This window comes from Rhineura floridana, chromosome 10 (assembly GCF_030035675.1).
Source record: "Rhineura floridana isolate rRhiFlo1 chromosome 10, rRhiFlo1.hap2, whole genome shotgun sequence".
Lineage (NCBI taxonomy): Eukaryota > Metazoa > Chordata > Lepidosauria > Squamata > Rhineuridae > Rhineura > Rhineura floridana.
Window position 1 is genome coordinate 36,034,414 of NC_084489.1, and position 27,659 is coordinate 36,062,072.

At 42.9% G+C, this 27,659-nt stretch overlaps 1 protein-coding gene across 3 annotated transcripts in view; it reads left to right on the forward strand.

Moving 5' to 3' along the window:
- Positions 1 to 6,694: 6,694 nt before the first annotated feature.
- The window catches only part of ANKRD28 (ankyrin repeat domain 28), a 149,568-nt gene continuing 128,603 nt past the window's right edge, over positions 6,695 to 27,659 (forward strand). For 2 of the 3 annotated variants that reach the window (XM_061585885.1, XM_061585886.1), the window contains exon 1: positions 6,695 to 7,070. In XM_061585885.1, the coding sequence (XP_061441869.1) occupies positions 7,044 to 7,070 (27 nt within the window). In that variant the 5' untranslated portion in view covers positions 6,695 to 7,043. The other variant, XM_061585887.1, reaches the window with a different exon arrangement.

The following is a 27,659-nucleotide window of genomic DNA, read 5'->3' on the forward strand; positions in this document are numbered from 1 at the left end:
AAGAATCTGATACAGAGCTTTATTGATGTGTTGGTCTCGGAAAAGGCCAGAAATAAAGCAGGTAAAGTGATACTTGTAGACTAACCTATGGCGGAGAGAGCAATTAAATGCATTATCTTTCTGCCTATGTGCACTCTCAAAATCCAGCAAACAGACAAGTAAAGCTAAAACTAAACGTCAGATTTTTTTGACTGTAAAGTGATCTCTAACTTTTTATGGCTGATTCCTCAAACAAGTTTCAGAATCTCTGTTTTTAATTAGTCTTGAAATATGGACTAGCCACTTAAAAAAAACATTTATATTCTAACGTTCTGTAAAACAGAAATTTGGCATTCTTCAGAAATTTGAAATTATATAGCCACAAGAGTGGCTGTATACTATAGCCAGCGTGGATTTTTCACATTCTGCAATGTTAAATTGAAAATACCCCCATGCCATTCTGATGCTTCCCATAAGCTCATTTCAAAACAAAACCTTACAGAACTTACAGTCCTGAACTCAGAAACGCTTGCTTAACAACCTTCTCAATTTTCATGGCGATACACAAAACAGTCAGACAGAATAGAGAGTTCAAAGTGTAAAAAGAGAGGAGGAAAAACCCAGACCCCTTTTGGACTTTTTTCTCTCAGAGTTCTCATAATCTGTTGAAATTCATTAAAAATCAGCCATGTTCACAGAGGACCGGTAATCCTAATACTGACCTTGCCCCATACACTTACCTTCATCTTCTGCAGTTTAAAAGTTAAAAAAATGCCTGGCTGATTTTTAATTAATTTAAGAATTTTTGGCTGGAACCCTATGATAACGTCAGGTATGCTCAGTAAGAACCAACTGTCAGAGTTCTAAAAGCCAGACTCACAGCTGCTGGGCTTGCCTAATCAAGGGGCCACACCCACACCAGACTTAGATTTCACTTGAGACAGTCATGGCTTCCTTCAAAGAATCCTGGGAAGTGTAGTTTGTGAAGGGTGCTGAGAGGAGACTCCTGTTTCACTCAGGGAGCTCCAGTGGGCAGACTGGTTTTAACAGTCAGCCACTCTGATTGAAGGTCTGTGAGGGGAACAGGGCGTCTCCTAGCAACTCTCAGCACCCTTCACTAACTACACTTCCCAGGATTCTTTGAGAGAAGCCATGACTGTCCAAAGTGAAATAAAGGTCTGGTGTGGATGTGGCCAGGGACAGCTTTGGTTTAAATTTGGGTGGGAGGCTACATGTGCCTGCTATAGAATAAAAAGGTGGGGGAAATGCTTAAAAGCAATGATACTGTTCACAATGTTTTCCTTTTGGAAAGGGGCTTCCCTTCTGCCCAGTGTCCACCCACCCAATCTCCTCCCCTCCCGTCCCCCAGGTCAGTGTTGGACTACGACCTGGGAGACCAAGGTTCGAATCCCCACACAGCCATGCAGCTCACTGTGCGAGCTTGGGCCAGCCACTGCCTCTCAGCCTCAGCGAAAGGCAATGGTAAAACCACCTCTGAATACCGTTTACCATGAAAACCCTAAGTTGGGATCGACTTGAAGGCAGTCCATTTCCATTTTCAAACATGATTGCACAGAAATAAATCGCATTGAACTCAAAAAGTATGCAAATTATCAAACCCACCCTCCCTTCTCCTCCCTCTTGCCCCTTCCCTCCCCCTTCCTTTCCCCAACCTCCCCATCCCATCCCCTTCCAATACCCTCCTCCCCCTTCCCTTCCTCTTCCCCATGGTCAGTTTTACCTATCTTAAGCAACCAAGAGGTCTTCTGTATCTTTAAAAGTTGTGCAGGGGGAAGGAGAATTCCACCTTGTGGTTTTTCCCATTACAGTGTTGCAAGAACACCTGCACTTGGCTGACTTTCTCTTCTCCTAAAGATACAGGATCAGGTCCTGAACCTGGCAACCCTAGCTGATATAGTTCAGATGGTCACTTTAAATATGTCTGATTTACTTTGCAATTGTAGTGAAGTTTCCTATAGGAAATCATTTTCTTTTGTTTCTATATCTGTGAATATGTGAAGTATAGCAACACTTTGCAAAATTTACGCTAAAAAACTCCAAACATAATTGTGGAATAATGGCACTGACTTGTGCAGAATAGTCTCTACTGGACCTCAGAAGTGTCTCAATTTGCTCAAGATAAAACAGTGGAAGGTGAAATATATTCTAACAAAATGCTAGGTGTGCTCTATGTTTTTAATTGACCGTGCCCACCTTGCCTTAAATAATGTGGTTTAAACAGAGCAGGCTGAAAACATGCATCTTCTTTTTTCGAACAGCTAGAGTCATTGCTGAAGTAGCAACATATTGTAATCAGTCTGATTTTACACCGAACTGCAGTTTCGGATTCCACTGTTAATGCACCCAAAAAAGAAATAGGACATAACCTCCAATTTGAAACACAAAAGGCTGTCTTCACCATCATATGACATTGACCAATAAAAGGGCTTTGAAATTAATAAAAATAATTTTGACACAAATTTCTAGGATGAATAATGAGGGAAATAAAATTTTCTAGTTTAGACTCTCTGTAGAAACATTAGTAACACAGGAAAGAAGCAAAGTAAGAAGAACACCAACAAACATACAAAAATATAATTCTCTATCTTTGGAGATGGCAGGTGTTGCCACCACTCATCATATGCTCAGAGGCACTTGTTACCAAATTCTTCCAAGCTACACAGCAAGTGGATTGGACTGTGAAAGACCAACCCAAATTGCGTTTGCATTTTGACAACTTTGTAGGGCAGTACAATATCTCAGAGAGGAGTTCAGGTCTCCTGCTCCCCTGGTGCATTCATTATAGCTGCCCAATTTCCCTGCTTTTTAAAGTTTGATAGAAATATCTGTTGGCTGTAGGTACATTCTTAAACTGCAAGGTTTTTTGCCTATTAGTGAATTATCAAGGATTGCCAAACTAAACAGCTGAAAAGAAAAACAAAAACAGGAAGTGCCATACACTACAATGTGTCTGAATGTTTCTTTATATTTTAGTTTTCCTTATTGCAAATAAACATCACTGAACAATTTTTAAAAATACTCATCTGCATTCCAGATCTACATTCAGTTTTTCTTTCCCTTCTTCTGCCCCAGATTAACACATCTTCCCCTTCTCATACTTTCTTAGGTGAGGATAAAAATGTAAATGTACTGCCTTCAAGTCGATTCCGACTTATGGTGACCCTACAAATAGGGTTTTCATGAGGCTGAGAAGCAGTGACTGGCCCACGGTCTCTTAGTGAGCTTCATGGCTGTGTGGGGATTTGAACCCTGGTCTTTTAGGTCGTAGTCCAACACCTTAACCCAGCCTTTCCCAACTAGTGGGCCACCAGATGTTGTTGGACCACAACTCCTATCAGCCTCAGCCAGCATTGTCAATGGTCAGGAAAGATGGGAGTTGTGGTCCAACAACATCTGGTGGCCCACTAGTTGGGAAAGGCTGCCTTAACCACTACACCACACTGGCTCTCTTAGGTGATGATAGTTAAACTATTAAGGCTACAATCCTTACACATTTACCTGGGAGTAAGTCCCATTGAACCCAGTGGAGCTTATTTCTGAATAGACATGCACTGGATTTACTTTGTTTAGAGAGAAGATACAAAACAAATAAAATACTTGCAGCAGAATCCTAGACATATCTGTTCAGACATAAGTCCCATTGGGTTCAATGGAACTTACTCCCAGGTACATTAGTATACTGTGGGCTTCTTAGGCTGCAATTCTAAACATTCTTAGTACAGAGTAAGCCCCTTTTAAGTTGCAAGTAAACCTGGTACAGGATTGTGCTGTAAAACTGTTGTAAGGGAAAGCGTTCATGGCAATTCTTACATACTCAGTAAATGTATGTTTTCTCATTATTTGTGTTGTGCCCTTTAATTCTTAGTTGCCCAAACAGGAGCAGACTCAAACAAAACAGGGTAAATTTTCCAATGGCCTAGATAGGGGATGGAGAGAGGAATTATGTGTAGTAACTTCTAACCTTTGTACAAGAGTAAGAGTCACATCCATTGCTGCGCCCACTTTTGCCTCTGGTCCTCACCCACCACTGGCATATGGCCCCCGGAAGGTTGCCTATATATGACAGTGTGACTCTCTGACACAGAACCTATTAAAAATATTGCTCTCTTTCTGAGAAATTCAGGGTTGACAGACAAGATCTCTAGCTGTACATTAGTTGGACTGCATGACAAAGGGAACAAAGTAATGCACATATTTTATAGGTGAGGAACAAGGTGAGTCAGCTATTGCAGATATTTTTTGAACTTGCAGTTTTACTTGCTGCTGTTAAACTACTGGGGTCAGAAGACAATATACTGCAAGTTACCCAGAAATCTACCAGTATATTCTGATGTAACTTCTACTGCTGGTCATCACTCTTAAGAGTTTTCTCTCTTCTGTCATCAATCAACCAAAACCACCATCCGGATATTTGGAGTGTAATGTCATCAATATGCTGATGACACTCAACTCTATCTCTCCCTACCACCTGATTGCAGGGAGGGAGTGCTCATCCTAAACTGGTGCATGGGGGCTGTGAAGGGCTGGATGTGGGCTAACAAACTGAAACTTAATCCAGACAAGACAGAAGTGTTGCTGGTCAAGGGGAAAACTGCGCCAGGAATAGGGTTGCAACCTATTCTGGATGGGGTTGTACTCCCCTTGAAGTAGCTGGTCCGCAGTTTGGGAGTCCTCCTGGATCCTGCCCTGCTGCTTAAACATCAGGTGGCTGCAGTAGCCAGGAGTGCTTTTGGCCAACTCAAATTGGTCTACCAGCTGTGCCCGTTCCTGGAAGCAGTTGAGTTAGCCACAGTGACATATGCATTTGTGACATCAAGGCTTGATTACTGTAACACACTCTATGTGGGGCTGCCTTTGAAAATGGTTCGGAAATTACAGTTGGTTCAAAATGCAGCAACCAAAATGTTAACTGGAGCACAGTGCAGGGAGTATATCACCCCTGTGCTTTATTGACTCCACTGGCTCCCAATTTGTTTCCAGGCCCAATTCAAAGTGCTGGTTCTGACCTTTAAAGCCCTAAACGGCCTTGGACCAATGTACCTGAGGGACCACTTACGATGATATGTAGATGCCTGGGATTTAAGATCATCTGCCTCTGTTCTCCTCTGCATGCCTGGAATGAAAGATGTTAGACTGACAGGCACACAGGAGAGAGCCTTTTTAGCTGTGGCTCCCAAGCTTTGGAATACCCTACCCAAAGAAGCCCGCTCTGCTCCCTTCCTGATGGTTTTCCAGACTTCTGAAAACCATCTTGTTCCAGAGAGCCTTTGGGAGGGATTGAAGGTAGAGCTTGAACTGATTTTGGCCTTCTATTTTAATTTTACCTTTTTAGTCCCTTCAGTACCTTTGTGATCTTTATTGTGTACAATTTTATTATGTATGTGTTCAATTTTATTGTCAGCCGCCCTGAGTGCCCTATTATAGTGTAGAAGGGCAGGATAGAAATATTGTAAATAAATAAATAAACGCCTTCTTGTTATTCATTCATCCCACAGTTTTCAATATATTTCCCGGTCACTTTCTGATTCTTTTAAAAAGTGGATTTGTTATGCTGGGGTGACTTCTTCTGGTCTGTGGCTGTAATAAATGATTAATTCATTCATTCATGCTGGGATGACGGAGCACTTTAATCAACTGTGATGTAAAACTGAATTCCTTGTGCGCTGGAATCCCTCCTGCAAAACTACTTCCAGTCTGCAGGCACCTTCAGTCAGTTTGTTCATATACTACAATTTCCTACAGATACATCTGTGCTCAAAGCAGTTTACAGAAAATAAACTGTGTAAATCCAAATAGGCATCCCGAATCCCAAGATACTTCCAGCCTTGTTTGATAAATATCTCCCTCTACTTCCCCCCCCCACTAGGAAAAGGTTCCTTGCTTCACACGTGGACGTGCACACACCCCTCCAAACTAGGGTAGCTTTTACATTCGAGATCTCTGTATAAAGAACCCATCTTCTAAGAATTAGCTCCCATTAGGAAAACATCCATCATCTATTCCGAATCCGAACCTATTAAGTCTGACCACCAGATTAATATGTCCATACTTTTCACAGGATGACTTCAACGATCATGGGACAGCTTGGCCACTTGCACCTTTAATCATCTACTTCAGTTAGCAGCATACATAAAGCTTTTTCATCCGACGTGCAAGTAGAGTTTATCAGTGAGAAAAGGAACTCGTATCACCTTGTGAACTACTTGTGCCGTTTCTAAAACACACTACTTTAGGAGCCATAGTGGTTTTCCACTGAATTTCCAAGAAGCGTGCTTTTAAGATTTGAATCCAGATCTATCCGTTTTCATCTAGGAAACCATGCCATGCACAAAACATGTACTAGTAACTATAATGAATCAGCCGTATTGAGCAGCTACAAGCGTAGCTCTGCTACCGGACTCTATGTAAGGAAGAAAGGGAGGCGGGATGCAATAATAAACATATTCCAGGATGAAAGCCTGAAAGGAGACACCACCGCCCTCCTTCTCCTAGAGGCCTCTCTCACATCCTTCACGGTCAGAGGATTCTCTCTCTGCTGATTCTTCCCTCTCGTCTCATTCGCGCCAATCACATACTCACTCGCAGCCGTACGCCATACTGCCTTCCAATCAGCTTCCGCCCTTGTCGCGCCGCACCTGGGCCAATCAGCGTTGATATTGGTGGTAAATGACGGGCATCGAAACGGAGGCGTCGAGAGAAAAGAGGAGGGACAAATTAAATCAACTAGTATGCACGTTACCCGTATTGAAAGGGGCAAGATTGAGAGAGAGATAGCGGACAGGAGAGGAAGCGGAGAAGGGGCGGGACAAAAGAGTTATCTCTCGTTCTCGCCCCCGCCCGACGTCTCCGCGCGCTTCTCAGCGGCAGCAGCAGCGCAGGGAGGCGAGGGCGTGGCTGCGGGCGTGGCCTGCTGCACGGGCTGAGGGGCCCAAGCGGTGGAGGAGGCGGGGCGGCTGAGGGAAGGAGTCGTTGGCGGCGGCGGCGGCGGCAAGGAATAGCAGCGGTGGCCTGTGAAGAGGAGGCGGGGTAGTGGCGGCCTCGTCATGGTTTTCCTCAAACTGCGCGAGCAGGTGGGTGCTTCAGACGCAGCGGTTACGAGCAGCAGAAGCAGTAGCGGCTGTGCTTTCGTCCTTTCCCCCCTTCGCCTTAACGTTTCTGAGGGGGTGAGTCTAACTGGCCGCTCGCTTTTCCCGCTGAGTGAGGGTGACAAACTGCGGGGGGGGGGAGAGGCACTATGGCGGCATTAGGGACGGAGGGAGGTGGGTGCGGCTGTCGTGTCCCTGCTGTGCCTCTTGCAGAGGCTTCAGACGTGGTGACAGGCTGCGTGTATGTGACTGGTGGACTGAGAGAGGAAAGGTGGTAGAGAGAACACGAATGAGAGGGCGTTTCTGTTCTTCCCGTGTGGCCGCGCGCGGGTGTGCGGTGGTGGTGAGCGCGCCCGCCTGTTAGGGAAACGGCGCGGCGTGCTGCTGCTGCGGTTGAATCTCCACCCCCTTTTTCTTCACCTCTTAGTATCTCTTAGGCTCCTCCTCCTTTCCCAGGTTACTCCTTGGTTCAGGCCTAACAGGTGGCAGCGAGCTGTTTCTCACCCTTCCCCGGTATCCTCGTGTGATCAAGGCCGGCTCTCGCACATGCACACACGCGCCCGTGTGCTCTTCGGCGCACGCCCCCTTTATTATGCCATACGGCTCGCTCGCCAGCTTCTTGCATATGCACGGTGTTCTCTGCTTGCCCGTTTATGCACTCAGCTGTAGGTGGCTGCGCAAACTGGACAGAAAGTGGTACCCTTTTGCCCTATATGGCAATGGTTGATGCCATCTGCTCATGCTGAGAACATTAGAAGACACTTTGCTGTTGTCTTAGACCAAAAGTCCATCCGGTCCACCACCCTGATTCCTATAGGGGTGAACTCTATGTCAGAGAATCCTACTAGTGGGAGCCTGTTCTATTTCTGACAAAATATGGTTCCTTCCACCCAGTGTCCAATATCAAAGGCTCAGCAACAGGAACCATTTCGTTTAACCTAGACAGTCCACTATCACTCAGTGTTGTACATGTATCTAAGAGGCTCAGATAACATACTGGTATGCATCTGCCTTACAGCCTTGTCTATTTAAAATTATACTCGTGCTGCTCTCTAATGCTCAAGCCCTTAACTCTCTCATATCCCTGTGCATTTTAAAGTAGTGCTAGTGTAGCAGTACAGAAAATGTTAGTACATTTGTAGCCCATCACTCAAAAGACCTTAAGATGGTATAGCTTACAAAGGCCTATTTCAGTTCCTTAGCCACTCATTGTGTTTTATGGCTGAGCAGAGATTTGAACCCAGTTGCCCCTATTCCTAAGCCAACAGTTGTCTGGTTGTCTGTGATTTTATCACAACATCCATATATATTTCTGTAGTTTCCATTTGTAGAACAATACAGTCCCAAATCCATTTCCTTAGCTTATGTATAAAAGGCAAAAAAGGTCCAAGTTTTGAAGTGTTTTAAATGTCTGTCTTTTCTCATTCATGTAAAGTTTTTATTTGAAAGGTTCTTTGCTATTGGGAAGCATTGGCTTGTTTTTCTTGTCAATATATGAATTCAGTCTTTTGTCTTTTACTACATAGCAAAGATTCTAGTTTTTCAAAGGCATGCTTTTATTGCCTGTCTCGCAATCTTTTCTAGCCTTGACATGTTGAATGTTGTGTTGCTTATTCAAAATTGTTACAACCTTCTGGCTTCATTACTATATTGTCTTCTAAACTGTAAAATACATGTTTACAGTGTACTAGGGATTTTTCTAGCACTGTTCTGCTGATTGATGATTGCTTATACAGTAGTAAGTTTCAGAGATATCTGCTTAATGCTAGGGTTTTGACTTGCTGTTTGTAAACTTTTTCATTATTGTAGGATATGCATCCTTAATCATAGGCATGAGAAGTACTACAAAGATGGAAAAACTCTGTGGCACACTATTTATGTCTGCTTGTTCCTTCATTGTGTCCCCATTAGCTACAATCTTCCATATTTGTGGTGATTTAAAAACCTAAATCAACATTTATGATAAAGTGGCAGTATGGTTATAGTGAGAGAATTAGTTTCATATTTTGGGGGGGGGGATAGAAAATATGTCAAATCTTCCTTGAGGTCAGTATAGGTTTTAGGCTAATAACTTAATATATTGAATACATAAAATTGTACTTTCTGAACATGTTCCTTTCACAAAAAGGCAAGCATATTATGTGTAACCTCTCAAAAGAGCTGTGTGTGGAAACAACTGGATTTTAAAGGATTTCTAAATTAGGTATCTGCTAGCATAAACCTGAATTTATTTTCGAACAGTAGGATGGAAGAAGTCACTTGTGGTGCACTTAAGGTACTTGGCAGTTAGAACTGTGAAATTATTGGTATCAAGTGGGTATCAGCATGTTAACAATTTAATATTATAGTGTAGGTGTTGAACTCTTTTGTAAGTCTGACTTATTGAACAATATAAACAAAGAGAAATTCTGAAGAAAAGCTTCTTGTGAAATTAAAGATGGTTTGTTGGTTGCAGTGTGATTGCTTATGTTAACTGTCAGGTCTTGGACTGTGGTGTTCTGAGAGAGCATCTTGCAAGCTTGCATAAGATTCCTAATACTTCTGAAACTGTACCCTAATAATGATTATTCTGTTTTAGAATTCTGAGCACTTACAAAGCAATTCAATACTCCTGTTATGCAGTTGCTTGCTAATAACAGCACAGTTTAGTCCTATGTACTCCAAGCAGCAAAGCTGTAAATTATTTTTATTAAATGTATTTAAAGAATGTATACACTGTCCGCTGTTTGAAAATATTGTAGCGGTGTACAAAAAGTGAAATAAAAACACAATTGAAAACAGTTAAAACAGTACAAATATATTAAATCTGTAAAACCAACAGGAACAATAGCCAACAATATCTAGCCAAAGACAACATTAGATACAAAGGGAATCACTGTACTCCAGGCAAGCAATGTCCGAGACAACATACCCAGCAATAGGAAAATGGTACTATAATGTCACCCCACTCAAAAGGCATGACCTACCAGACACAAAGACACCACAGCGCTCTTAATAGTGTCAACTACTGTGGCATGCTTAGCAGCTGATGTGCTCCTGGGGTCCTTGTACTCAGGTGTCTGGATTTCTTCTGCCACTGACACAGAGAAACAGCTCCTCTTTTTACTGCCCAAAGTATGGCTAGTATGGAAGGAAGAATGGACAGTGCAGTAGAATACTAGTAACTGTCCCATAGCATACTTGGGGAAAGATAGGCATAGAGAGAACTCTGGCTTCCCAAAACAGGTTCATATTTTGCTGGGGCAACAAGGCCTACGTGAAGAGAGAGAAGCTTTTGCAAGGAAGGGAAAGGATGCTGCTAAGGAAAGCAACATAAGAAGCCATAGGGTAGTCTACAGGTATAATTTAAGCTAGTTCAGGGGTATGAGCAACTATTAAATGTGGTTTTGAATGCCACTAGAGAATTGCCTTAACTTGTAGAATCGAGGCCAAGCTCACCTTTTGTGTACATAGCCGACAACATTAATGTCAGGCGAAAGAGTGGGAGGTTTAGATTTGTTCTTTTATCTCACACCCACAGGGAAACAACACATCATGGACACTTAAAATCCAGTATAGTTGACATTATACATCAGGACTTGAGGGGGGGTCATGTTAGAGGCTGTAGCCTTGAGGAACATTACAGATTTCTCACACAGGAGATCTAGGTATGGCTTGGAGGAATTCCTACGCAGACACATGTGAGAGAGTGCAGTGCCATTGCCAATTGGAGGAAGTGCTACATGAGTTGATAACTCCATTTAGATAAAATGCTCTCTGCCTCTGCTGACTGATTGTTATTATCAACCCAGCTATACCTAGAGGTAGTACAAACTTTGGGAAGCATGCTTTGGTGTCCTTGCTGGAGTCTGGGCTCTAGTGGCCAGAGGGAAAAGATGCAAATCCCTGTCTTAGTAGAATGTGGCAGTGGAGAAGCCTCTGTTCTCCCCTTTCACTGAGAGACCCATCTGAGGGAAGCATCAAGTGAAGAAAGAGAGAAGCGGAATCCTTCTCTTCTAAATCCCATTAACAAAGAACAACTGTGACACAGTGAGCGCTCTTATTGAATGACATCAGTGATGGAGTGAGTTCTGAAAGCAAGACATATGAATGAGGTTGCTGCCCTTCTTGTTCCAGCTGTGCATCTTTGAAAACTGCATGACAAATAGCAAAGAAACATATGTAATTTTCTCCATAGTGTTTCTGGCTTCATTTGGAGCCTTGTGAGAAAAAGAATGTGGCTGCCCTGTAGAGGAATGGTTGGATGCTTAATGCCTATTGCTGCTGGCCTGCATTGCACTGGGGCTGGGAATCTTGTTGAAGAACTACCTAGGAAGAATGTAAAGAGTCACAGGGCACTAATGCATAATGTTTACTAGCTACAACACATAGTGCCTCTGGGTAGATGCTCAGTACGTGGCATAAGAACATAAGAAGAGCCTGCTGGATCAGGCCAGTGGCCCATCTAGTCCAGCATCCTGTTCTCACAGTGGCCAACCAGGTGCCTGGGGGAAGCCCGCAAGCAGGACCTGAGTGCAAGAACACTCTCCCCTCCTGAAGCTTCCGGCAACTGGTTTTCAGAAGCATGCTGCCTCTGAGTAGGGTGACAGAGCACAGCCATCACGACTAGTAGCGTTACATTTGCCACTTTCCAGTCGTCAGGCATGGAGGACGACCTGAGGGACATATTTTAATTAGCAGATCAGCAATTTCACATTTGAGTTCTTTGAGAACTCTCGGGTGGATGCCATCTGGGCCCGGTGATTTGTCAGTTTTTATATTGTCCATTAAGCCTAGAACTTCTCTCTCGTTGCCACTATTTGTCTCAGTTCCTCAGAATCCCTTCCTGCAAATGTTAGTTCAGGTTCAGGGATCTGCCCTATATCTTCCGCTGTGAAGACAGATGCAAAAAATTCATTTAGCTTCTCTGCAGTCTTCTTATCGTTCTTTAGTACACCTTTGACTCCTTTATCATCCAAGGGTCCAATCGCCTCCCTAGATGGTCTCCTGCTTTGAATGTATTTATAGAATTTGTTGTGGTTGGTTTTTATGTTCTTAGCAATGTGCTCCTCAAATTTTTTTTTAGCATCCCTTCTTGCCTTTCTTTTGCCAGAGTTCGTGTTCCTTTTTATTTTCTTCATTCGGACAAGACTTCCATTTTCTGAAGGAAGACTTTTTGCCTCTAAGAGCTTCCTTGACTTTGCTCGTTAACCATGCTGGCATCTTCTTGGCCCTGGCGGTACCTTTTCTGATCTGCGGTATGCATTCCAGTTGAGCTTCTAATATAGTGTTTTTAAACAACTTCCAAGCATTTTTGAGTGATGTGACCCTCTGGACTTTGTTTTTCAGCTTTCTTTTTACCAATCCCCTCATTTTTGTGAAGTTTCCTCTTTTGAAGTCAAATGTGACCGTGTTGGATTTTCTTGGCAATTGGCCATTTACATGTATGTTTAATTTAATAACACTATGGTCACTGCTCCCAATCGGTTTGACAACACTTGCACCTCGCACCAGGTCCCGGTCCCCACTGAGGATTAAATCCAGGGTTGCTGTCCCTCTGGTCGGTTCCATTACCAACTGGTCTAGGGCATAGTCATTTAGAATATCTAGAAATTTTGGTTCTTTGTCGTGACTGGAACACATATGTGGCCAGTCTATGTCCGGGTAGTTGAAGTCACCCATTACTACCACATTTCCTAGTTTGGATGCTTCCTCAATTTCATATCTCATCTCAAGGTCTCCCTGAGCATTTTGATCAGGGGGACGATAGATCGTTCCCAGTATTAAATCACTCCTGGGGCATGGTATCACCACCCACAATGATTCTGTGGAGGAGTCCGCCCCTTTTGGGGTTTCTTTTGGCAGTGAGCAACTGAGTGAGAGAAAGTGGTGCCACTTCAGTTTTCATGCCTCACCCACACTCCCCTATTTGAGGCCCCTCTGCTATCCACATGTGGAGATTCACCTCTTGGAAGAAAGATTGTTATTGTTGAGGAAACAGTCAACCAGCCCATGTAAACAATTGCAGTGGAATGCTGTTTGCAGTTTTTAGTTCTGCTTTATGTGCCCAAGTTGTGTTCTTGTAGACAAAAGGTTGGAGTGGTATGCCAGGTGTTCACTAATAAGTAGCTGATAGGCATGTGGGGAGTCAAAGATATGAGCCCCTCTCCTTTTCTGTGAAAAAGTAACAATGGTTAAGAGTGCAGTGCTTGGCAGTCAAGGTTCTCCCTTCTGCCTAGTGCATACTTAACATGTGTATGAGAGAGGCCCCATCTACCTATAGAAGGTTAACCAGTACTGTTTTTAATAGGAATGAGATGATGAGTTGTGATAATGCATGCATTTTTAGCAGTGTACGTTGAGGAACTATATCTTCCCTATGTCACTTACTTTTTATGCAGTGCATCCCCAAGGCAGAGTAGGAAGTTACTGTTGGAAGTTTGTGTTTTGGGATCCTGGGGCAGACTACCTTGTAAGTGTTCTATTTTTATTATATAGTAAATTTCTAGCTTGCATCCTAGAGTAGGTTACAAAAGATAAAAACCTAATTTAATAATAATAATAATAAAATAAAATTTTATTTTTAGGCTGCCTATCTGGCCGAATGAACGGCCACTCTAGGCGGCGTACATAATTAAAAAATACAACATATAATACAGTTTTAACATATAAAACAATTATAATCCACCAACCTACATCTATAAACTGTAAACTAAAATTATCTAGGAGACTTGTATGCCCGCTGAAAAAACCAAGTTTTCAATCCTTGGCGGAAACCTACCAGGGAGGGGGCATAACCTCTGAAATTATACTTACTTGCTGAAGGATGAAGTGGATTGTGTTGGCCCACAAAAGTCTGGGTGAATAGGTGTATTTTCATTTGGTGTCAAAAAACAGTGTTAGCAATACATTCTTATATTCAGAGGCCGAGCTTATGCAAAGTGCTCTGTTGTCAAGTGCCCTTTCATCATAGTTCCTATTACCAAAGTTCTCCCTATTGTGTTCTCAGTTGGCACAAAATGTGACTAGACTGATACAATTCAGGCCACACATCCTTTTAATTTGAGTTGTGGGTACCTTGGCAGGGATTTATATGGTGGCAGTAGCTTGCCATGATTGTCTAAAGCTAAAGTTAGAATTCTGTTAGCCATGGTGGCTGTATAGGTGGAATAGGAGGAGATAGCACCAGTGGTTTTGGGCTCCCAATTGAATCAGTGGAAATGTTTGTTTAGTCATCTTTTTGCCATTGTACTGTTATCCTGTTGCTGGTGTCGGATGGGCATTGGGGGAGTCTATGATTCTCAGTTGTGATGTACCCAGCTTTTTAATCCTTGCACCACTAGGGTGGTAACCCTGTATTGGTGTCAACCTGATGGTAGGCTGGTAAAGAGTCCTCACTGCTGGCAGATCTTTGAGATCTGCTAAAATGAGGGATTTCAGTTTGTTTCTTATGTTGTCCACCTGGCATGACTGAACCTATAGAATCTGATCTCAGATTTCTCTTAAATTTTTACATATATACACTTCCCCCATTAGTAATGCCCTGTACGATGTTTTCAGATTTATGTTTCTAGCTGCTGTACTTGCAGTTCAATGTTGTTTAGAATATTGTTATTGTAGTATTCTTAGGGTTGCTTTACATGCACTTCCATGTATGGAAAAATGTGAAACTCTTGTACAATCATCACATAAAACTGATTTTTATGTAGCAAAAGTATATCATGTGAAGTACTCATTGGAGTTGTTGCTGCTTCTCTTAAATAGAAATCTGCATCGGACAAATATATAGTTTCTGTGCCAAAGTGGTGTTTGAGATGGCTGAATATCATTAGCGAGCAAATGGTCGTTGTGTGGTATGTACAGTTACCTTGGTTATTAGGAAAATGCAAGAACATTAACTTGATGTTTAATAATTTCCTCTAAGCAGATAAGCTATGTATTTGGCTGGCAAATATGTGCATATTCTTCTTGTCAGATCTAATGATGTTTGTTTTGTATTGTTGATGAAAATAAATGTTATAGTGGTTTAGGAAAGGATGAAGATGCTAAGGTGCTCATTCTAAGATGACTGACAACCTATGCAATGGATTTATGTAACTGTTATAAAGCAGAATATGACTTGGTTCAGACATGATACTTCTGCTCAATAAACTGTGATTTCTTGGGTTGCAATCCCAAATAAGCAAGTCCCATTGAACCCAGTAGAGCTTGCTTCTGAGTAGACATGTACTGGGCTGCAACCTTGGAGGGTGAATAATTGAAAAGCTCCTTCTTTTTTTCTCCTCTCATGCCCAGTCTGAGAAGATATATCTTGGTTTGCTGAATTGCAGTATCCTATGATGTCTAAACTGGGAAAGTGTGATTTAAGTATGGCCTACAAACTAGGATTGCAAACTAGTGCTTAAAATATTTTCCTGATTAGAATATTATGGAACATGATTTAACAAACCAGCAAGTCTCCTTTCAAGCCATGTACATGAAAAAGGAGGGAAAAGAAGCTTGTAGCTTGATTAAGCTGGAACAAAGTTTGTTGTTTTTTTAAAAAAGTATTAGTATAGCTTTGAACTAGGCCTGTATTTGCTTTCTTGGAGCTTAGGTGATTGACTTACAAATTTCTTACGTAAACTTTACATATGCTTTATATATTATGTTTACACATTTATATTGGCCTACATACTAGCAGTTGATTTTTGTTGATCTTCGAAAATGTGGAAGCAGTTAATGCATAAACTCTAGAATTCAGGAGGCAGGGAATTTCTGCTCTATTGTTGTCTCCAAGTTCTATTTCCCTTCTCACACTCAATCTGTAGCAGGGTGTCAAACACAAATTTGTTGCAAGCCGAATTCATCGCTCAGTCTATGCTTAGGAGCCACACTCATAGTTTTGCAACAAAAATGTCAATTTCATCTGAATTTGACACTAAATCATAGATCCCATCTCAGTTAGACATTTTTTCTTCAAATAAAAACTAAAAAAGAAACCTATTCTTAAAACTTTTGCAGTATAAATATAACAAAAAGGTGTTTTGTATGTACACAGAATTGTCTTGCTGTGTTTTCAGGACCAATGTGCAATAACACAGCTGCCTTGAAGAGCAAATATTCTCAACCCAACCCAACAAAGGCAGAAGTTTGTCTGTGCTGTGAGAAATGGGCATTCATATAGCTCTTCGTATTTATTTTTATTTATCTAAGTATATACTACCCTCTCACAAAACATCAAGAGTGGTGTACAGCAACATAAAAACATTTAAGAACAATACAAAACAATAATTAAACTGACTGACTACTCAGAAACATTTTCAACAGCTGCATTGGCCTGTCAGCACAAAATGTCTGCAAGAGACGCCTGAGGATGCCTGCCAAATCTCTGCTGGAAGAGTATTCCACAGCATGGGACCAATGACACTAAATGCCCAACTTCTTGTTGAGACCAGTTGGGCCTCTAACAAAGGGAACAAGTAACAGTGCTCCTCTGGGTGATGTCAGTGATCAGCCTGGGATATTAGCGCTCAGGTGGGTCCTTCAGGTATCCTAGACCCAAGTTGTCCAGGGGTTTGTATATTAAGAGAAGAACTTCTAATCTGGCCTGATAGCGTATTCACAGCCAGTGCGGATACTCTAGCAGGGGGTGTCACATGCTGTTGGCCATCTGCCCCCATTAGCAGTCTAGCTGCTGTATTCTGCACCAGCTGGAGCTTCTGGATCAGGCTCAAAGGTAGCCCCACATAGAGCTCATTGCAATAATCCAGTCTCAAGTTTACCAATGCTTTGTGATCCCAGTCCGATAAGGCCATAGCTGGCATACCACATGAAGCTGGTAAGAGATACTGCTAGCCACAAAGGTCACTTGGGCCTCTAATGACAAAGCTGTATCCTGGAGTACTCCCAAACTGCATGCCTGCTCCTTCCGAAGGAGTGCAGCCCTATCCAGAACAGGCAACTGGCCTATCATCTGGACACAGGAACTACCTACCCACAGAGCCTCTGTCTTCCCAAAGTTCACACTCTGTTTATTGGCCCTCATCTAGTCCACCAGTACATTAAGTCACTGGTCCAGAGCTTGCACAGCCTCTCCTGATTCAGATGTTGTGAAGAAGTAGAGTTTGTGTCAGTGTACTGATGGCCTTGTGCTCAAAAACTCCTAATGACTGTTCCCAGTGGCTTCATATAGATGTTAAATAGCACTAGAGACAAAACAGTGTCTTCCGGAACTCTATAGCACAGGTTCCAGGGAGCACTCCCCCAATGCTACTCTCTGGACTTGACTATGCAGGTAGGAACAGGACCACTACAGTGCCTCCAATAACCATCCCACACAGTCAGTCCAGGAGGATACTATGGTCAAGGTATCAAAAAGCCACTGAGAGATCGAGTAGTAGTAACAGAGTCGCATTCCCCCGTCCCTCTCCCAATAAAGGTCATCCATCAGGGCGGCCAATGCCGATTCAGTCCCGAAACCAGGCCTAAATCCAGATTGAAGTGGATCTAGATAATCAGGTTCATCCAGGAAAACTTGCAGTTGCTCCATCACCCTCTTCACTACCTTCCCCCAACATGAGGCACTGGCAGTTGGCGGGTAGTTATTACACAACATTGGGTCCAAGGTGGGCTTTTCAAGGAGTCGCTGCACCACTTCCTCTTTAAGGGCAGGTGGCATCTCCCCATCATGCAGTAATGTGTTCACAACACCCTGTACCCACCCAGCCACCCCACTCCAGCTAGCTTTAACCAGCCAGGAAGTGAAGGGGTCCAGAGGGCAAATGGTCAGACACTTTGCTGCAAATATCCTGTCCACATCATAAGGCTGCATCAATTGATAATGGTCCCATAACCCTGGGCCAGGTGTTGCATTGGATGCCTCAACCGAATTTACTGCAATAGCAGTATCTTAAGTCACTATGAAATGGACCAACTTTGTTCTCAAAGTGTTTTGCAGCTGTTCACAGCTAGTCAGTTTATGTTCTAAAGGCCCGCTCCCTGAATCCAGGGTGACCAATCTTTGGACCACATGGAACAACTCTGCTGGCTGACATTCTGAGAATGTGATGGATGCAGCAAAGTATGATTACTTCACTATCTTCACTGCTGTGTGGTAAGCACAATTATGTGTCCTACATACTCAGTTGCCCTCGCTGCTACTTAACACTCCAGTCTTCATTTAGCCTGCCTCATCAACTGCAGCTCCTTGGAATACTAGGGGGCAACGTGATCTCCAAGGTGCCGGAGAGTACCCTTGGGAATGATTACTCTACTCAAACTGCTGTTCCTCAACAGGATTACTTTCTCTACCCCTTGGACAATCCCCCAGAGCCATCAGAAATTCATCAACCTCCAAGGGCAGACCATCCAAATTGGTCCCTCATCCCTGCAGACAGGACTAGGTGCCACAAGACCACAGTGATTGGACCATGACATGGGGTAATATCCATCCCACCTACTTCCAGACTACTCCCCTCCCTACTTGGAGCAAGAATCAAATCTGTGTGTCAGGCTGATGACCACTTGACACAATCCCATGATTGCCATCAGAGCTACGAAACCTCAAGCTGGACCCAAGTGTCCCCAATGTGGATGTTGAAGTCACCCAATTTCACCCTGGGTTCCTCCAGCACCATGCTGGAAACCACCTTAGCCAGCCTAGCCTGTTGGGCAACAGAGTGGACAGTACACTACCAGTATCCCTAGCCTGTCTCTATGGCCCAGCACCAGATGCAGTTCTTCTAGTCGTGCTCCAAGAAGGAGAGGTTTCATGTGATGAAGAATGTCCTCTTGTGAACCACAACAACTCCCCTTCCCTCTCCTCCTGTCTGGCTTAGTACTGCACAGGGCTGTGGAGTCGGAGTCGGGAGCAATTTTGGGTGGAGTTGGGAGTCGGTAGAAATGTACTGACTCCGATTCCGACTCCTTCATAAATGGCAAATGTATATTAACTAGTAATAACAAATTTACTGTAGTAAAGTGGTAGCACAAGGCATTTCATCACCACCACGTGAATCCAGAGGTTGGAAAAGTTACTTTTTTGAACTACAACTCCCATCAGCCCCAGGGTACATTTCTACCGACTCCACCCAAAATTGCTCCCGACTCTGACTCCACAGCCCTGGCAAGCACCTTTGATTCCCCCTGCAGTATGTCTGTCCCTCCCATCAATCACTGAGATAGGCTGTCCTGCTGCGGCCCCTCTAAGATTTCTTCCCCAGCCACATTCTGCCTATAATTAACTTGCTTGAAGATGGTCACAGGTGCTCAACCAAACATAAAACCAGCCACAGATCTGTTATAGCCATAAAAGAGCACAACAATTAACCTCCAACTGAATGCTTTTCACAGGCATTCCATTCCATCTCTCACCTGGGACACTGCAAACATACAACTTCCGTGTCTCCAACCCAAGAGATGCTAACTGCCAAGGTCCCAACAGTCTTTCACACTAGGCACTCTACACATTACACATTCCCAGTCTATCAACAGCACTAGAAACCTATAGAAAAAGAATTAGATTGTTAGTTCAACTCACTATGTGAAATTTAATCGAAGCTGCACTGTTTCTTTGGCCTCACTGCTCCCTTAGGAGGCATAGTTGGCAGAATTTCCTTGACAGGGCCATGTAGCAGTACTATGTTCTTCTGGAGCTCTTTGCAATTCCTTATTGTTTTAATGACCCTGAACAATTCAGTATCATCAGCAAATTTGGCCACCTCACTGTTCTCTCCTAACTCTAGATTGTTAATGAACAAATTAAAAAGCACAGATCCCAGTACTGATCCTTGAGGGGCTGCACTTCCTGCATCCCTCTAGCAAGAGATTTGTCCATTTATCCCTGCTCTCGGCTTCCTGTTTCTTAACCAGTTCCTGATGTACAAGAGGACCTCTTCTCTTATCTCACATGAGGTTAATTAAATGAGTTTAATTAAGAACTGAAATAACTTACTTGTATGCTGTAGCTGATGTCTCACGTTGTGAATTACATCAGTAAGTACATGAAACCTTTGGGAGAGGTTCTCTGGAGATTTGGAGTATGGTGCAATCAATATGCAGGTAATGCCCAACTGTTTCCAGCTGCAAAAATTCAGAACCTATGGTTGAGACCAGTGATTATGTTGTTATTTTGCACTTCCTATGTACATAGCACTATACAAAGAATAAATATTATCTGCTGGTGTTACATTTTACTCTGTTGTGTTCTTATTTGACTTGATGTTTTATTTATTTTTTATTACTGGTAGTGTGACATTGATGAAGTTCTTTGTGTTTTGTTTATGATTGCTAAGCTGCTTTGGAGGTCTCTTTAGTTCAGAAAGGCAAGATAACATTTTAAAATAAGTAGAAAAAAAGATACTTTCAGAGAAGCATCTTTCATAGGTGCTTTCTCTGTCAACTCCTGTCCCTGCCAGGCTTAAAAAAAATCCTGGAGTAGAAATACTAGTGGGAGTTGCTGCTGAAAAGTAAACTGACAAATAACCAAGTTCTGGTTTAGCAGTTGATTTCTGTATTTCAGCATGCTAACCATTAGTATGGGTGGCAGATTGGTTTTTAACAAGAGTCAATTCATATATGTAAGTTGATTTACTGAGAGTGTAGATTGAGCAGGGCCATTCAGAATATGGCACACAACGTAGCAGATGTGTGATAGGTATTCCATGGATGCAGCTGTAATTGTCTTTATGCCTTCTTTGTCTCCATAAAGGTGACAGAAGTGGAGTGGATGGGGATGTGATTATTATATGATAAGGCAGTTAGTTGCATGACCACTTTGCAGTGTACTTTCATGGAGTCACTCATTTGTCCATTTTTTTACTACATTCTGGTTAATCATGTTGCAGTGTGAAATTATTCCAATTCTTAATCATTTGTTAAAACTCCTGAGACATTGAAATATAATTTTTGAAGCTTTATTTCCCTATAATGTTAAGCCTTTTAAGATGCAAGTATACATGTCCCATTACTTTTGGTAGCCCAAACCCTGCAAAAGTTTAAAAAACAAAAACTGGGTTTTTGTGTTTTCCAGACTTGCAACTAGTCTAAATTAGTAGGCATTCCCTCCTAAAATCAGCACCCTGCTTAATAGGATGGGATACAGTTAGTAAAGGTTACATGACAAAATGAAACAATGGTCCCTGAATCAATGAGTTAAAATATTTATTGATATATTATCAACTTAGATTTCTCTTAAAAAAAAATCTTATTCAATATACCATCAAACAAATGTTTGTGTTACTTTCTGCATATGAAAAGGCTACCTTTAGCCAGAGGCACAAAGAACATAAAACATTCTGAGATCTTACTCTCCTATTTAGAGTTATTTGCATGATGTGTATGCTAAATGGACTCTGATGGATCCCCGTCTTCCTTCTCGATGACTCCTCTCCTCTTTTGCTTTTTGTTCTTGGCTTTGCTTATTTATCTGACTTTGTATGGTACTGTATTACGTGGCTTGCTCTGTTACTACTTTGTCTTTTATTGTTTTGTCTTGTATTGTTATAAAGCAGTTAAAAATGAATACAATATGCATAAAATGTTTGTTAATATGAATACTCATACTTTCATGCTAAAGCAATTTCCATTAATGTATTAATGTAAGTGTTAGAATGAATATCTAACCAGTACTTATTTATACTAGCAAGAAGAATTAAAAAGTAATCTTGGGAATTATTGGAGGTTGTTTATCCTAGTGACTAACTCCTCTGTGCCCCAGGCTTATTGTCACAGTTAAATGAACAGTTAGTTAAACATTGATCTAATTCTGGCATAACACAAAACCATGTTTTAGCGTTACTAAAAAAAACTGCGGTGAGACTAAGGCTCACATGCTTCCCACCTCTTTCTCCTTATGTGGTGAAGTGATCCAAAGCTTCGAATTTTGGTTTTGAACGAACACTGTTTAATAATACATCCAAACTTGGAGAACTCTGGTTTGTTCTTAGTGCTTAGTTTAAGAAAACTGGAGTCAAATCTTAGTTTCAGATGCTGATTTGTTACCTAATCACAGTTACAATAAACTACAGTTCTTTAAGTTTGGACGGTATTAAAAACTGAAGATAGAAACTTTTCTTCACATATCTGGGTTGAAGTGATACCCTGTAAGCACAAGGTTTAGCATGGCGCATCCTCATGATACACATGGAGTGCTGATCCTTTTTTTCTGTTGAGGATTACATTCCCTTGGTGCTAATTGTTGGGGGACTGCATGCTTATGGTGAGCAGGACTGAATGCTTTATGAAAAAGTATGTATTTAAATACTATGCTTTGGATCTTTTAAAAAAAATCAAATGGAGGCATGGAACAGACTTGTGAATTAGCACATTTGTAATTGGCGAAGACTGGGAATAGATTGATCAGCCCATCCTAGTTCAGTCACAACTAAAAACATGGTTTCCCACTACTTCAGTGAACTGCAGTGAGCCTTGGGCTTATGTACTTTCCCCTCCCCTTCTCTTTTAGGCACCAAAGGAAGAGACTGGAAGCATCTGCCTCTGGTTTTACACTAACCACTGTTCCCTGTGGTATTCATATTTTGGGAACTGATTTATTTAAACCCTGGTTTCAGAACAAGCCAACTATACTCTTGATCCTTTTCTCAGCCATAGTTTCACAAGCTACAGCTCCTAAGATTGGTCGTGGGGAACAGCTCCAGTCTGTCTTGGATGAAGCCAATTTCCTGGATCTTTTTCCATTGGGATTCAAGGTTGGTTTGGCATAGAAACTCCCTTATCATAGAATCATAGAGTTGGAAGGGGCCTATAAGGCCATCAAGTCCAACCCCCTGCTCAATGCACAAATCCAAATTAAAGCATACCCAACAGGTGGCTGTTCAGCTGCCTCTTGAATGCCCTCAGTGTTGGAGAGCTCAATTACCCTAGGTAATTGGTTCCGTTGTCGTATCACTCATAACAGTTAAGAAGTTTTTCCTGATATTGAGCCAAAATCTGGCTTCCTGTACCTTGAGCCCATTATTCCATGTCCTGCACTCTGGGACAATCAAGAAAAGATCCTGGCCCTCCTCCGTGTGGCAACCTTTCAAGTACTTGAAGAGTGCTATCATATCTCCCCTCAATCTTCTCAAGGCTAAACATGTCCATTTCTTTCAGTCTCACCTCATAGGACTTTGTTACAGTCCCCTGATCATCCTCATTGCCCTGCCCTGAACCGGTTGCAGTTTGTCTGCATCCTTCTCCTGTGCATGTAAAGATGATCTCAGGTGGGTCTAGGTCTTCATCTAGTGGTTGAAGGCAGAAAGGCACCGATCGATTTTTCCTATAGGAGCCTTCTAACCTTTCCCTGACTCTATTGCTCAGTTATCTTTCTGCCTTCACCAGAGTGATATTGTGTGCTCTCTGCTCCTGATTACCTGGTTCAGGTCTGTAGAATAGTCTTGTTTGTTAGTTGTTTGTCCTGTCAGCGTTTGGTCTTGCATTTACTTTTGTTGCCTGTGTTTGTGGGGAGGGGAAGCACTTTAAACCATACCTTTCTCTATATCCCTTGAATTTCTCTTCTGGCTATTGCTGTCCCTTGACTGTCACTTGTCTGGCTTCTTGGTTGGCTTTCTTCTGGTGGGTTTTTCGCTTAATGCTGAAAGCCGGAAAGCTCTGCCTGCCATTTTGTTTATTGCTGCTCCATCCTTTTTCCTGCCCGACATTTGAAAGCAGGAAGGCTCTGCCTGCCATTTTGTTTATTGCTGCTCTGTCTTCTTTTCTGCTTGACATTTTGGATTGCTCAGCTCCAATTTTTCATTCGCAGTAGATGCATATGCCAATTTAAAGTCCATTTTCCCCCCCCGGGAATATTTTTACCCCTCCACTTGTTAACGCCCAAGTTCTTTTTACCCGCCTTTCCCATAAGTCCCAATAAGTGAGTGCCTTTCTCTGCCAACACTTGTGCTCTGGAACATGGGGAAGGCTAAGGCTAAGTCAGCGGACCCTACTAAACGTCACAAGCAGATCTTAATGCCAGTTCCACAACCCATTTCAGAACCCCAAGTGCTTTTGTCACAGCAGTGCTCAGCACAGAAGGGGTCAGTTATGCGTTCAGTTCAGCAGAATTTTGTGCTGGCACAATTGCTCTCCACCACCATCATAGATGCAGGCAGGGTGACACCACAGCTAAGGCCATTATCCACAGCTGGCCTGTGGGATGGGGAGTGGGCTCACTTGGTTCTTTAAACTTTCCCTTCACCAGTGCATGAGAGCACTCTAGAGGAGATGGAGGACGCAGTGAGGGAGGTAGTCCAACAGTAGCTACTTATAGTGCAGATGGTGCTGCCCAGAAGGCGCTGCTCACATCCTTATGCACGCAAGAGCAATTGTCTGGAGATGAGGGGAAGCATTTACAGAACACTTCACTTCAAGCAGTGTTTTCCTTTCAGTCCTCCCCTGAGGAGTTTAGGGGCTTCATGGTTAGCACCTGTCAGCAGGCTCAGGTCACTGTTCAGTCTGGTGGCATCAGGCGTCATCCCTTGAACTTGGAGACCACAGGACCTGAAACTATCCCTTCCACTGCATATCAGCCCACACCCCTTCCTCCAGTGTCTTTGCAGGTGCTCCAGCAACTAAGGGAGGTGCTACGAGCTGACCTCTCTAGGGAACTGGTTTCTAGAGCAAACCTAACAACGCCTCAGCAACTCACTCCCCAGCTAGCAGTACCTCAGCAGTTTCCACCAGCACCGTAGCAATTTCCATCCTTAATTGTGCAGTCCCAGCCTATGTGCAAGTAGGGAGTTTTGGCAACCTTACAGTCGCTACACCAGCATGGATGGGAATCATTCCAGCCTAATGCAACAATAGGAAGGGACGCAACTGAAGCAACACCTTCCTCCCTGGACCCTCATGATACTTAACGGGGTTTGGCAACAAGGCTAGGCTAGGCAGATTATGCAGGTCAACCAAGAACAAGATTTACTGCTCTTAGAGGAGGGAGAATAGAGTGGCACTTCCGAATGGGAAGTAGCCTCCCACCGATTGTTTCAAGACTCGCACTTCCTTATGCTCCTCTGTAAGACTATGGAGACTGTGGACCTGAAGGACAAGGTTGTGATTCACAACCTGCCTCTTCATCCACGATCGCCACCGTGCCCAGATTATCAGCCCAAGTCACGAGCAGTGAAGCTGCCCATCTTATTACTTAACATTCTCAAATCTGAATTCGACACTCCATTACAAAATAAGAAGTCTTTGGCTATAGCTAACAAGCACTGTGTTCTAGAACAGCAATGGATGGATCACCTTCAGCTTCCTCTAGTGGATGCCCCCATTGAGGGCCTCTTGAATCCGAAAGATGCAGATGCCCAGTTGAAAGATCTCCTGTAGTGGAAGATGGACATTGGGCTTAGGCAAGTCCATGAAGCCAGTGCCTTCTCAGTCAAGGCATCAGCAACTGTGTCTGTATTCGCCAGAGCCTCCCTACTGTGGTTGGAGGAACTGCAGGATACTCCTCAATAGGATCGAGCTTGGAATAGAAAGCCTCTCCTAAAGGTATTGGGCTGTTGCCTTTATGGCAGATGTGTCTATGGACACCATGCAGTTTGCTGTAAATGCACTTATAGCAGGGGTCTTCACTAGATGTTCCCTGTGGCGCTGACATTGGAAAGCAGACGGAACAGCCCATACTAACTTGGTGTCAGAGCCCTATGTAGGTAGATGCAGTGTTGGACAAGGTACTGATAGAGTCCAGGAACAAAAAAGAAAAGGCAATGCCCACATGTAAGAAGAAGGAAGAGAAACGGTTTTCTTGTAGAGTGCCTCATCTGTGTTTTCACACTCCGTCCTATCACAGTATTAGAGCCTCTAGTAGGGGTAGAGAGGCCTGGGTGTCACAACCCTTCTGATATCGCCAGTGCATCAACAATAGGGGTTGCCAGCAATTCTCTGCCGAGATTGGCTCAACCACTCAACAGGGGGTAAGCATCAATTCTGACGTTCCCCAGCCGACAGTGGGAGGATGTCTACAGACCTTTTTCCACAAATCGCAACTCATCACATCAGATCACTGGGCCCTTCAGACTCTGTGGCTAGAGCTGCTGGTGGAGTTCATTTCTTCCCCTCTGTGTTTTATACCATCTCCCATGTTGTCTTATCCAGACAGGAAGCTCAGGGTTCAGGAGGCGGTTTGTCATCTTCTCATCATTTTGACAATAGAACCTGTTCCTTTTGAGGAGAGATTCCAGGGCATCTATTACATTTTCTTTACGGTGCCAAAGAAAGACGGGTCATCTCGGGGGGGGGGTCTGTAGGGGTTGGTTTTGCCTCATGCTAACATCTACATGAAATTGCTGAGTGGGGTCATCCAGAATTTTGGGCTGTGTTTTCAATCAGCATGCTGATGGCATGCAGTTCTAGCTCTCATTTTAATATTGAGGAGGTGAGGCAGTGGATCTGCTGAATTGATGCATGCCTACATTAATGGACTGGTAAAGGGCCAATAAAACTCAGTAAAGACAAGACAGAGATGCTGTTAGTTGGTAGTTCTTCTGACTGGATGAGTGATTTTCTATCTGTGCTGGATGAGGTTGCACTCCCTCAGAAGGAACAGGCTTGTGGGTTCTCCTGGATCCATCACTGTCACTAGAGACCGAGGTGGTCTCAGTAGCATGGAGTGCCTTCTACCAGCTTTGGCTGATGGTCCAGCTATGCCCATCTGTCAAGCTTCAGTGGTCAATGCTCTGGTAATTTTCAAGTTAGATTACTCCAAAGCATGAGCTGCTGTTGAGAATAGTTTAGAAACTGCAGCAACTACTACAGAATGCAGTGGCCAGATTAATAAGGGGATCCCTTGACTGGACCATATAACACCTGTTTGGCCTAACTGTACTACTTGCCCATACATTTCTGGGCCCAATTCAAAGTGCTGGTTTTACTCTATGAAGCCTTACACAGTTCAGGAGTCACATACCCATTGGAACGCTTCTTTTAGCATGAAACTGTCTGTGTTCTAAGATCAATATCTGAGGCCTTTCTCCGTGTGCCATGAGGGTGAGGGCCTTTTTGTTTGTGATCCTCTGTTTCTGGACTGCTGTACCCAGTGGCCTGCCTGGTGCTGGTGTTACTATCTTCTTGGCTCCAGGCTGAAACATTCTCTACTCCCAGGTATTTGATGGCATCTGTTGTGCTTTTCTATTAACCATTTTCTGATCTGTTTAATTGATGATTTTAATTGTGATTTTATTAATTTTTGTGGCTTATGATTATATCGATAAATAGTTTTTATTGTTGTAAATAGACTAGAGTCCTTTGAGAAAAAGATCTAAGAAATTTAATAAATGCAATGAACAAACAGTGGCTTGTTTAAAAATCTGAGACTTGTGATTTTTTACAAGGGTATGGAAGAGGGGAAGGGGAGCTTCTGAAACTTGAAACATGATTTCCCATTATTTTGGAACTGAACCAATGTAGGAGTTTCACTGCATAATCCTCATTTAACAGTGGAATTTAAGGTATTGACAAAACAGGATTTAGCAGCTATTAATGGCCTTTTAAGGCTGTCATACATTTATTCATAATTATCTGTCTTGCCCACAATTGTCATTAACACAGTTACCATGGTGCCCTCAGATATTCCCTTTGATATTCATCAAGGTTCTTGGACTCTTCTAATTTTTT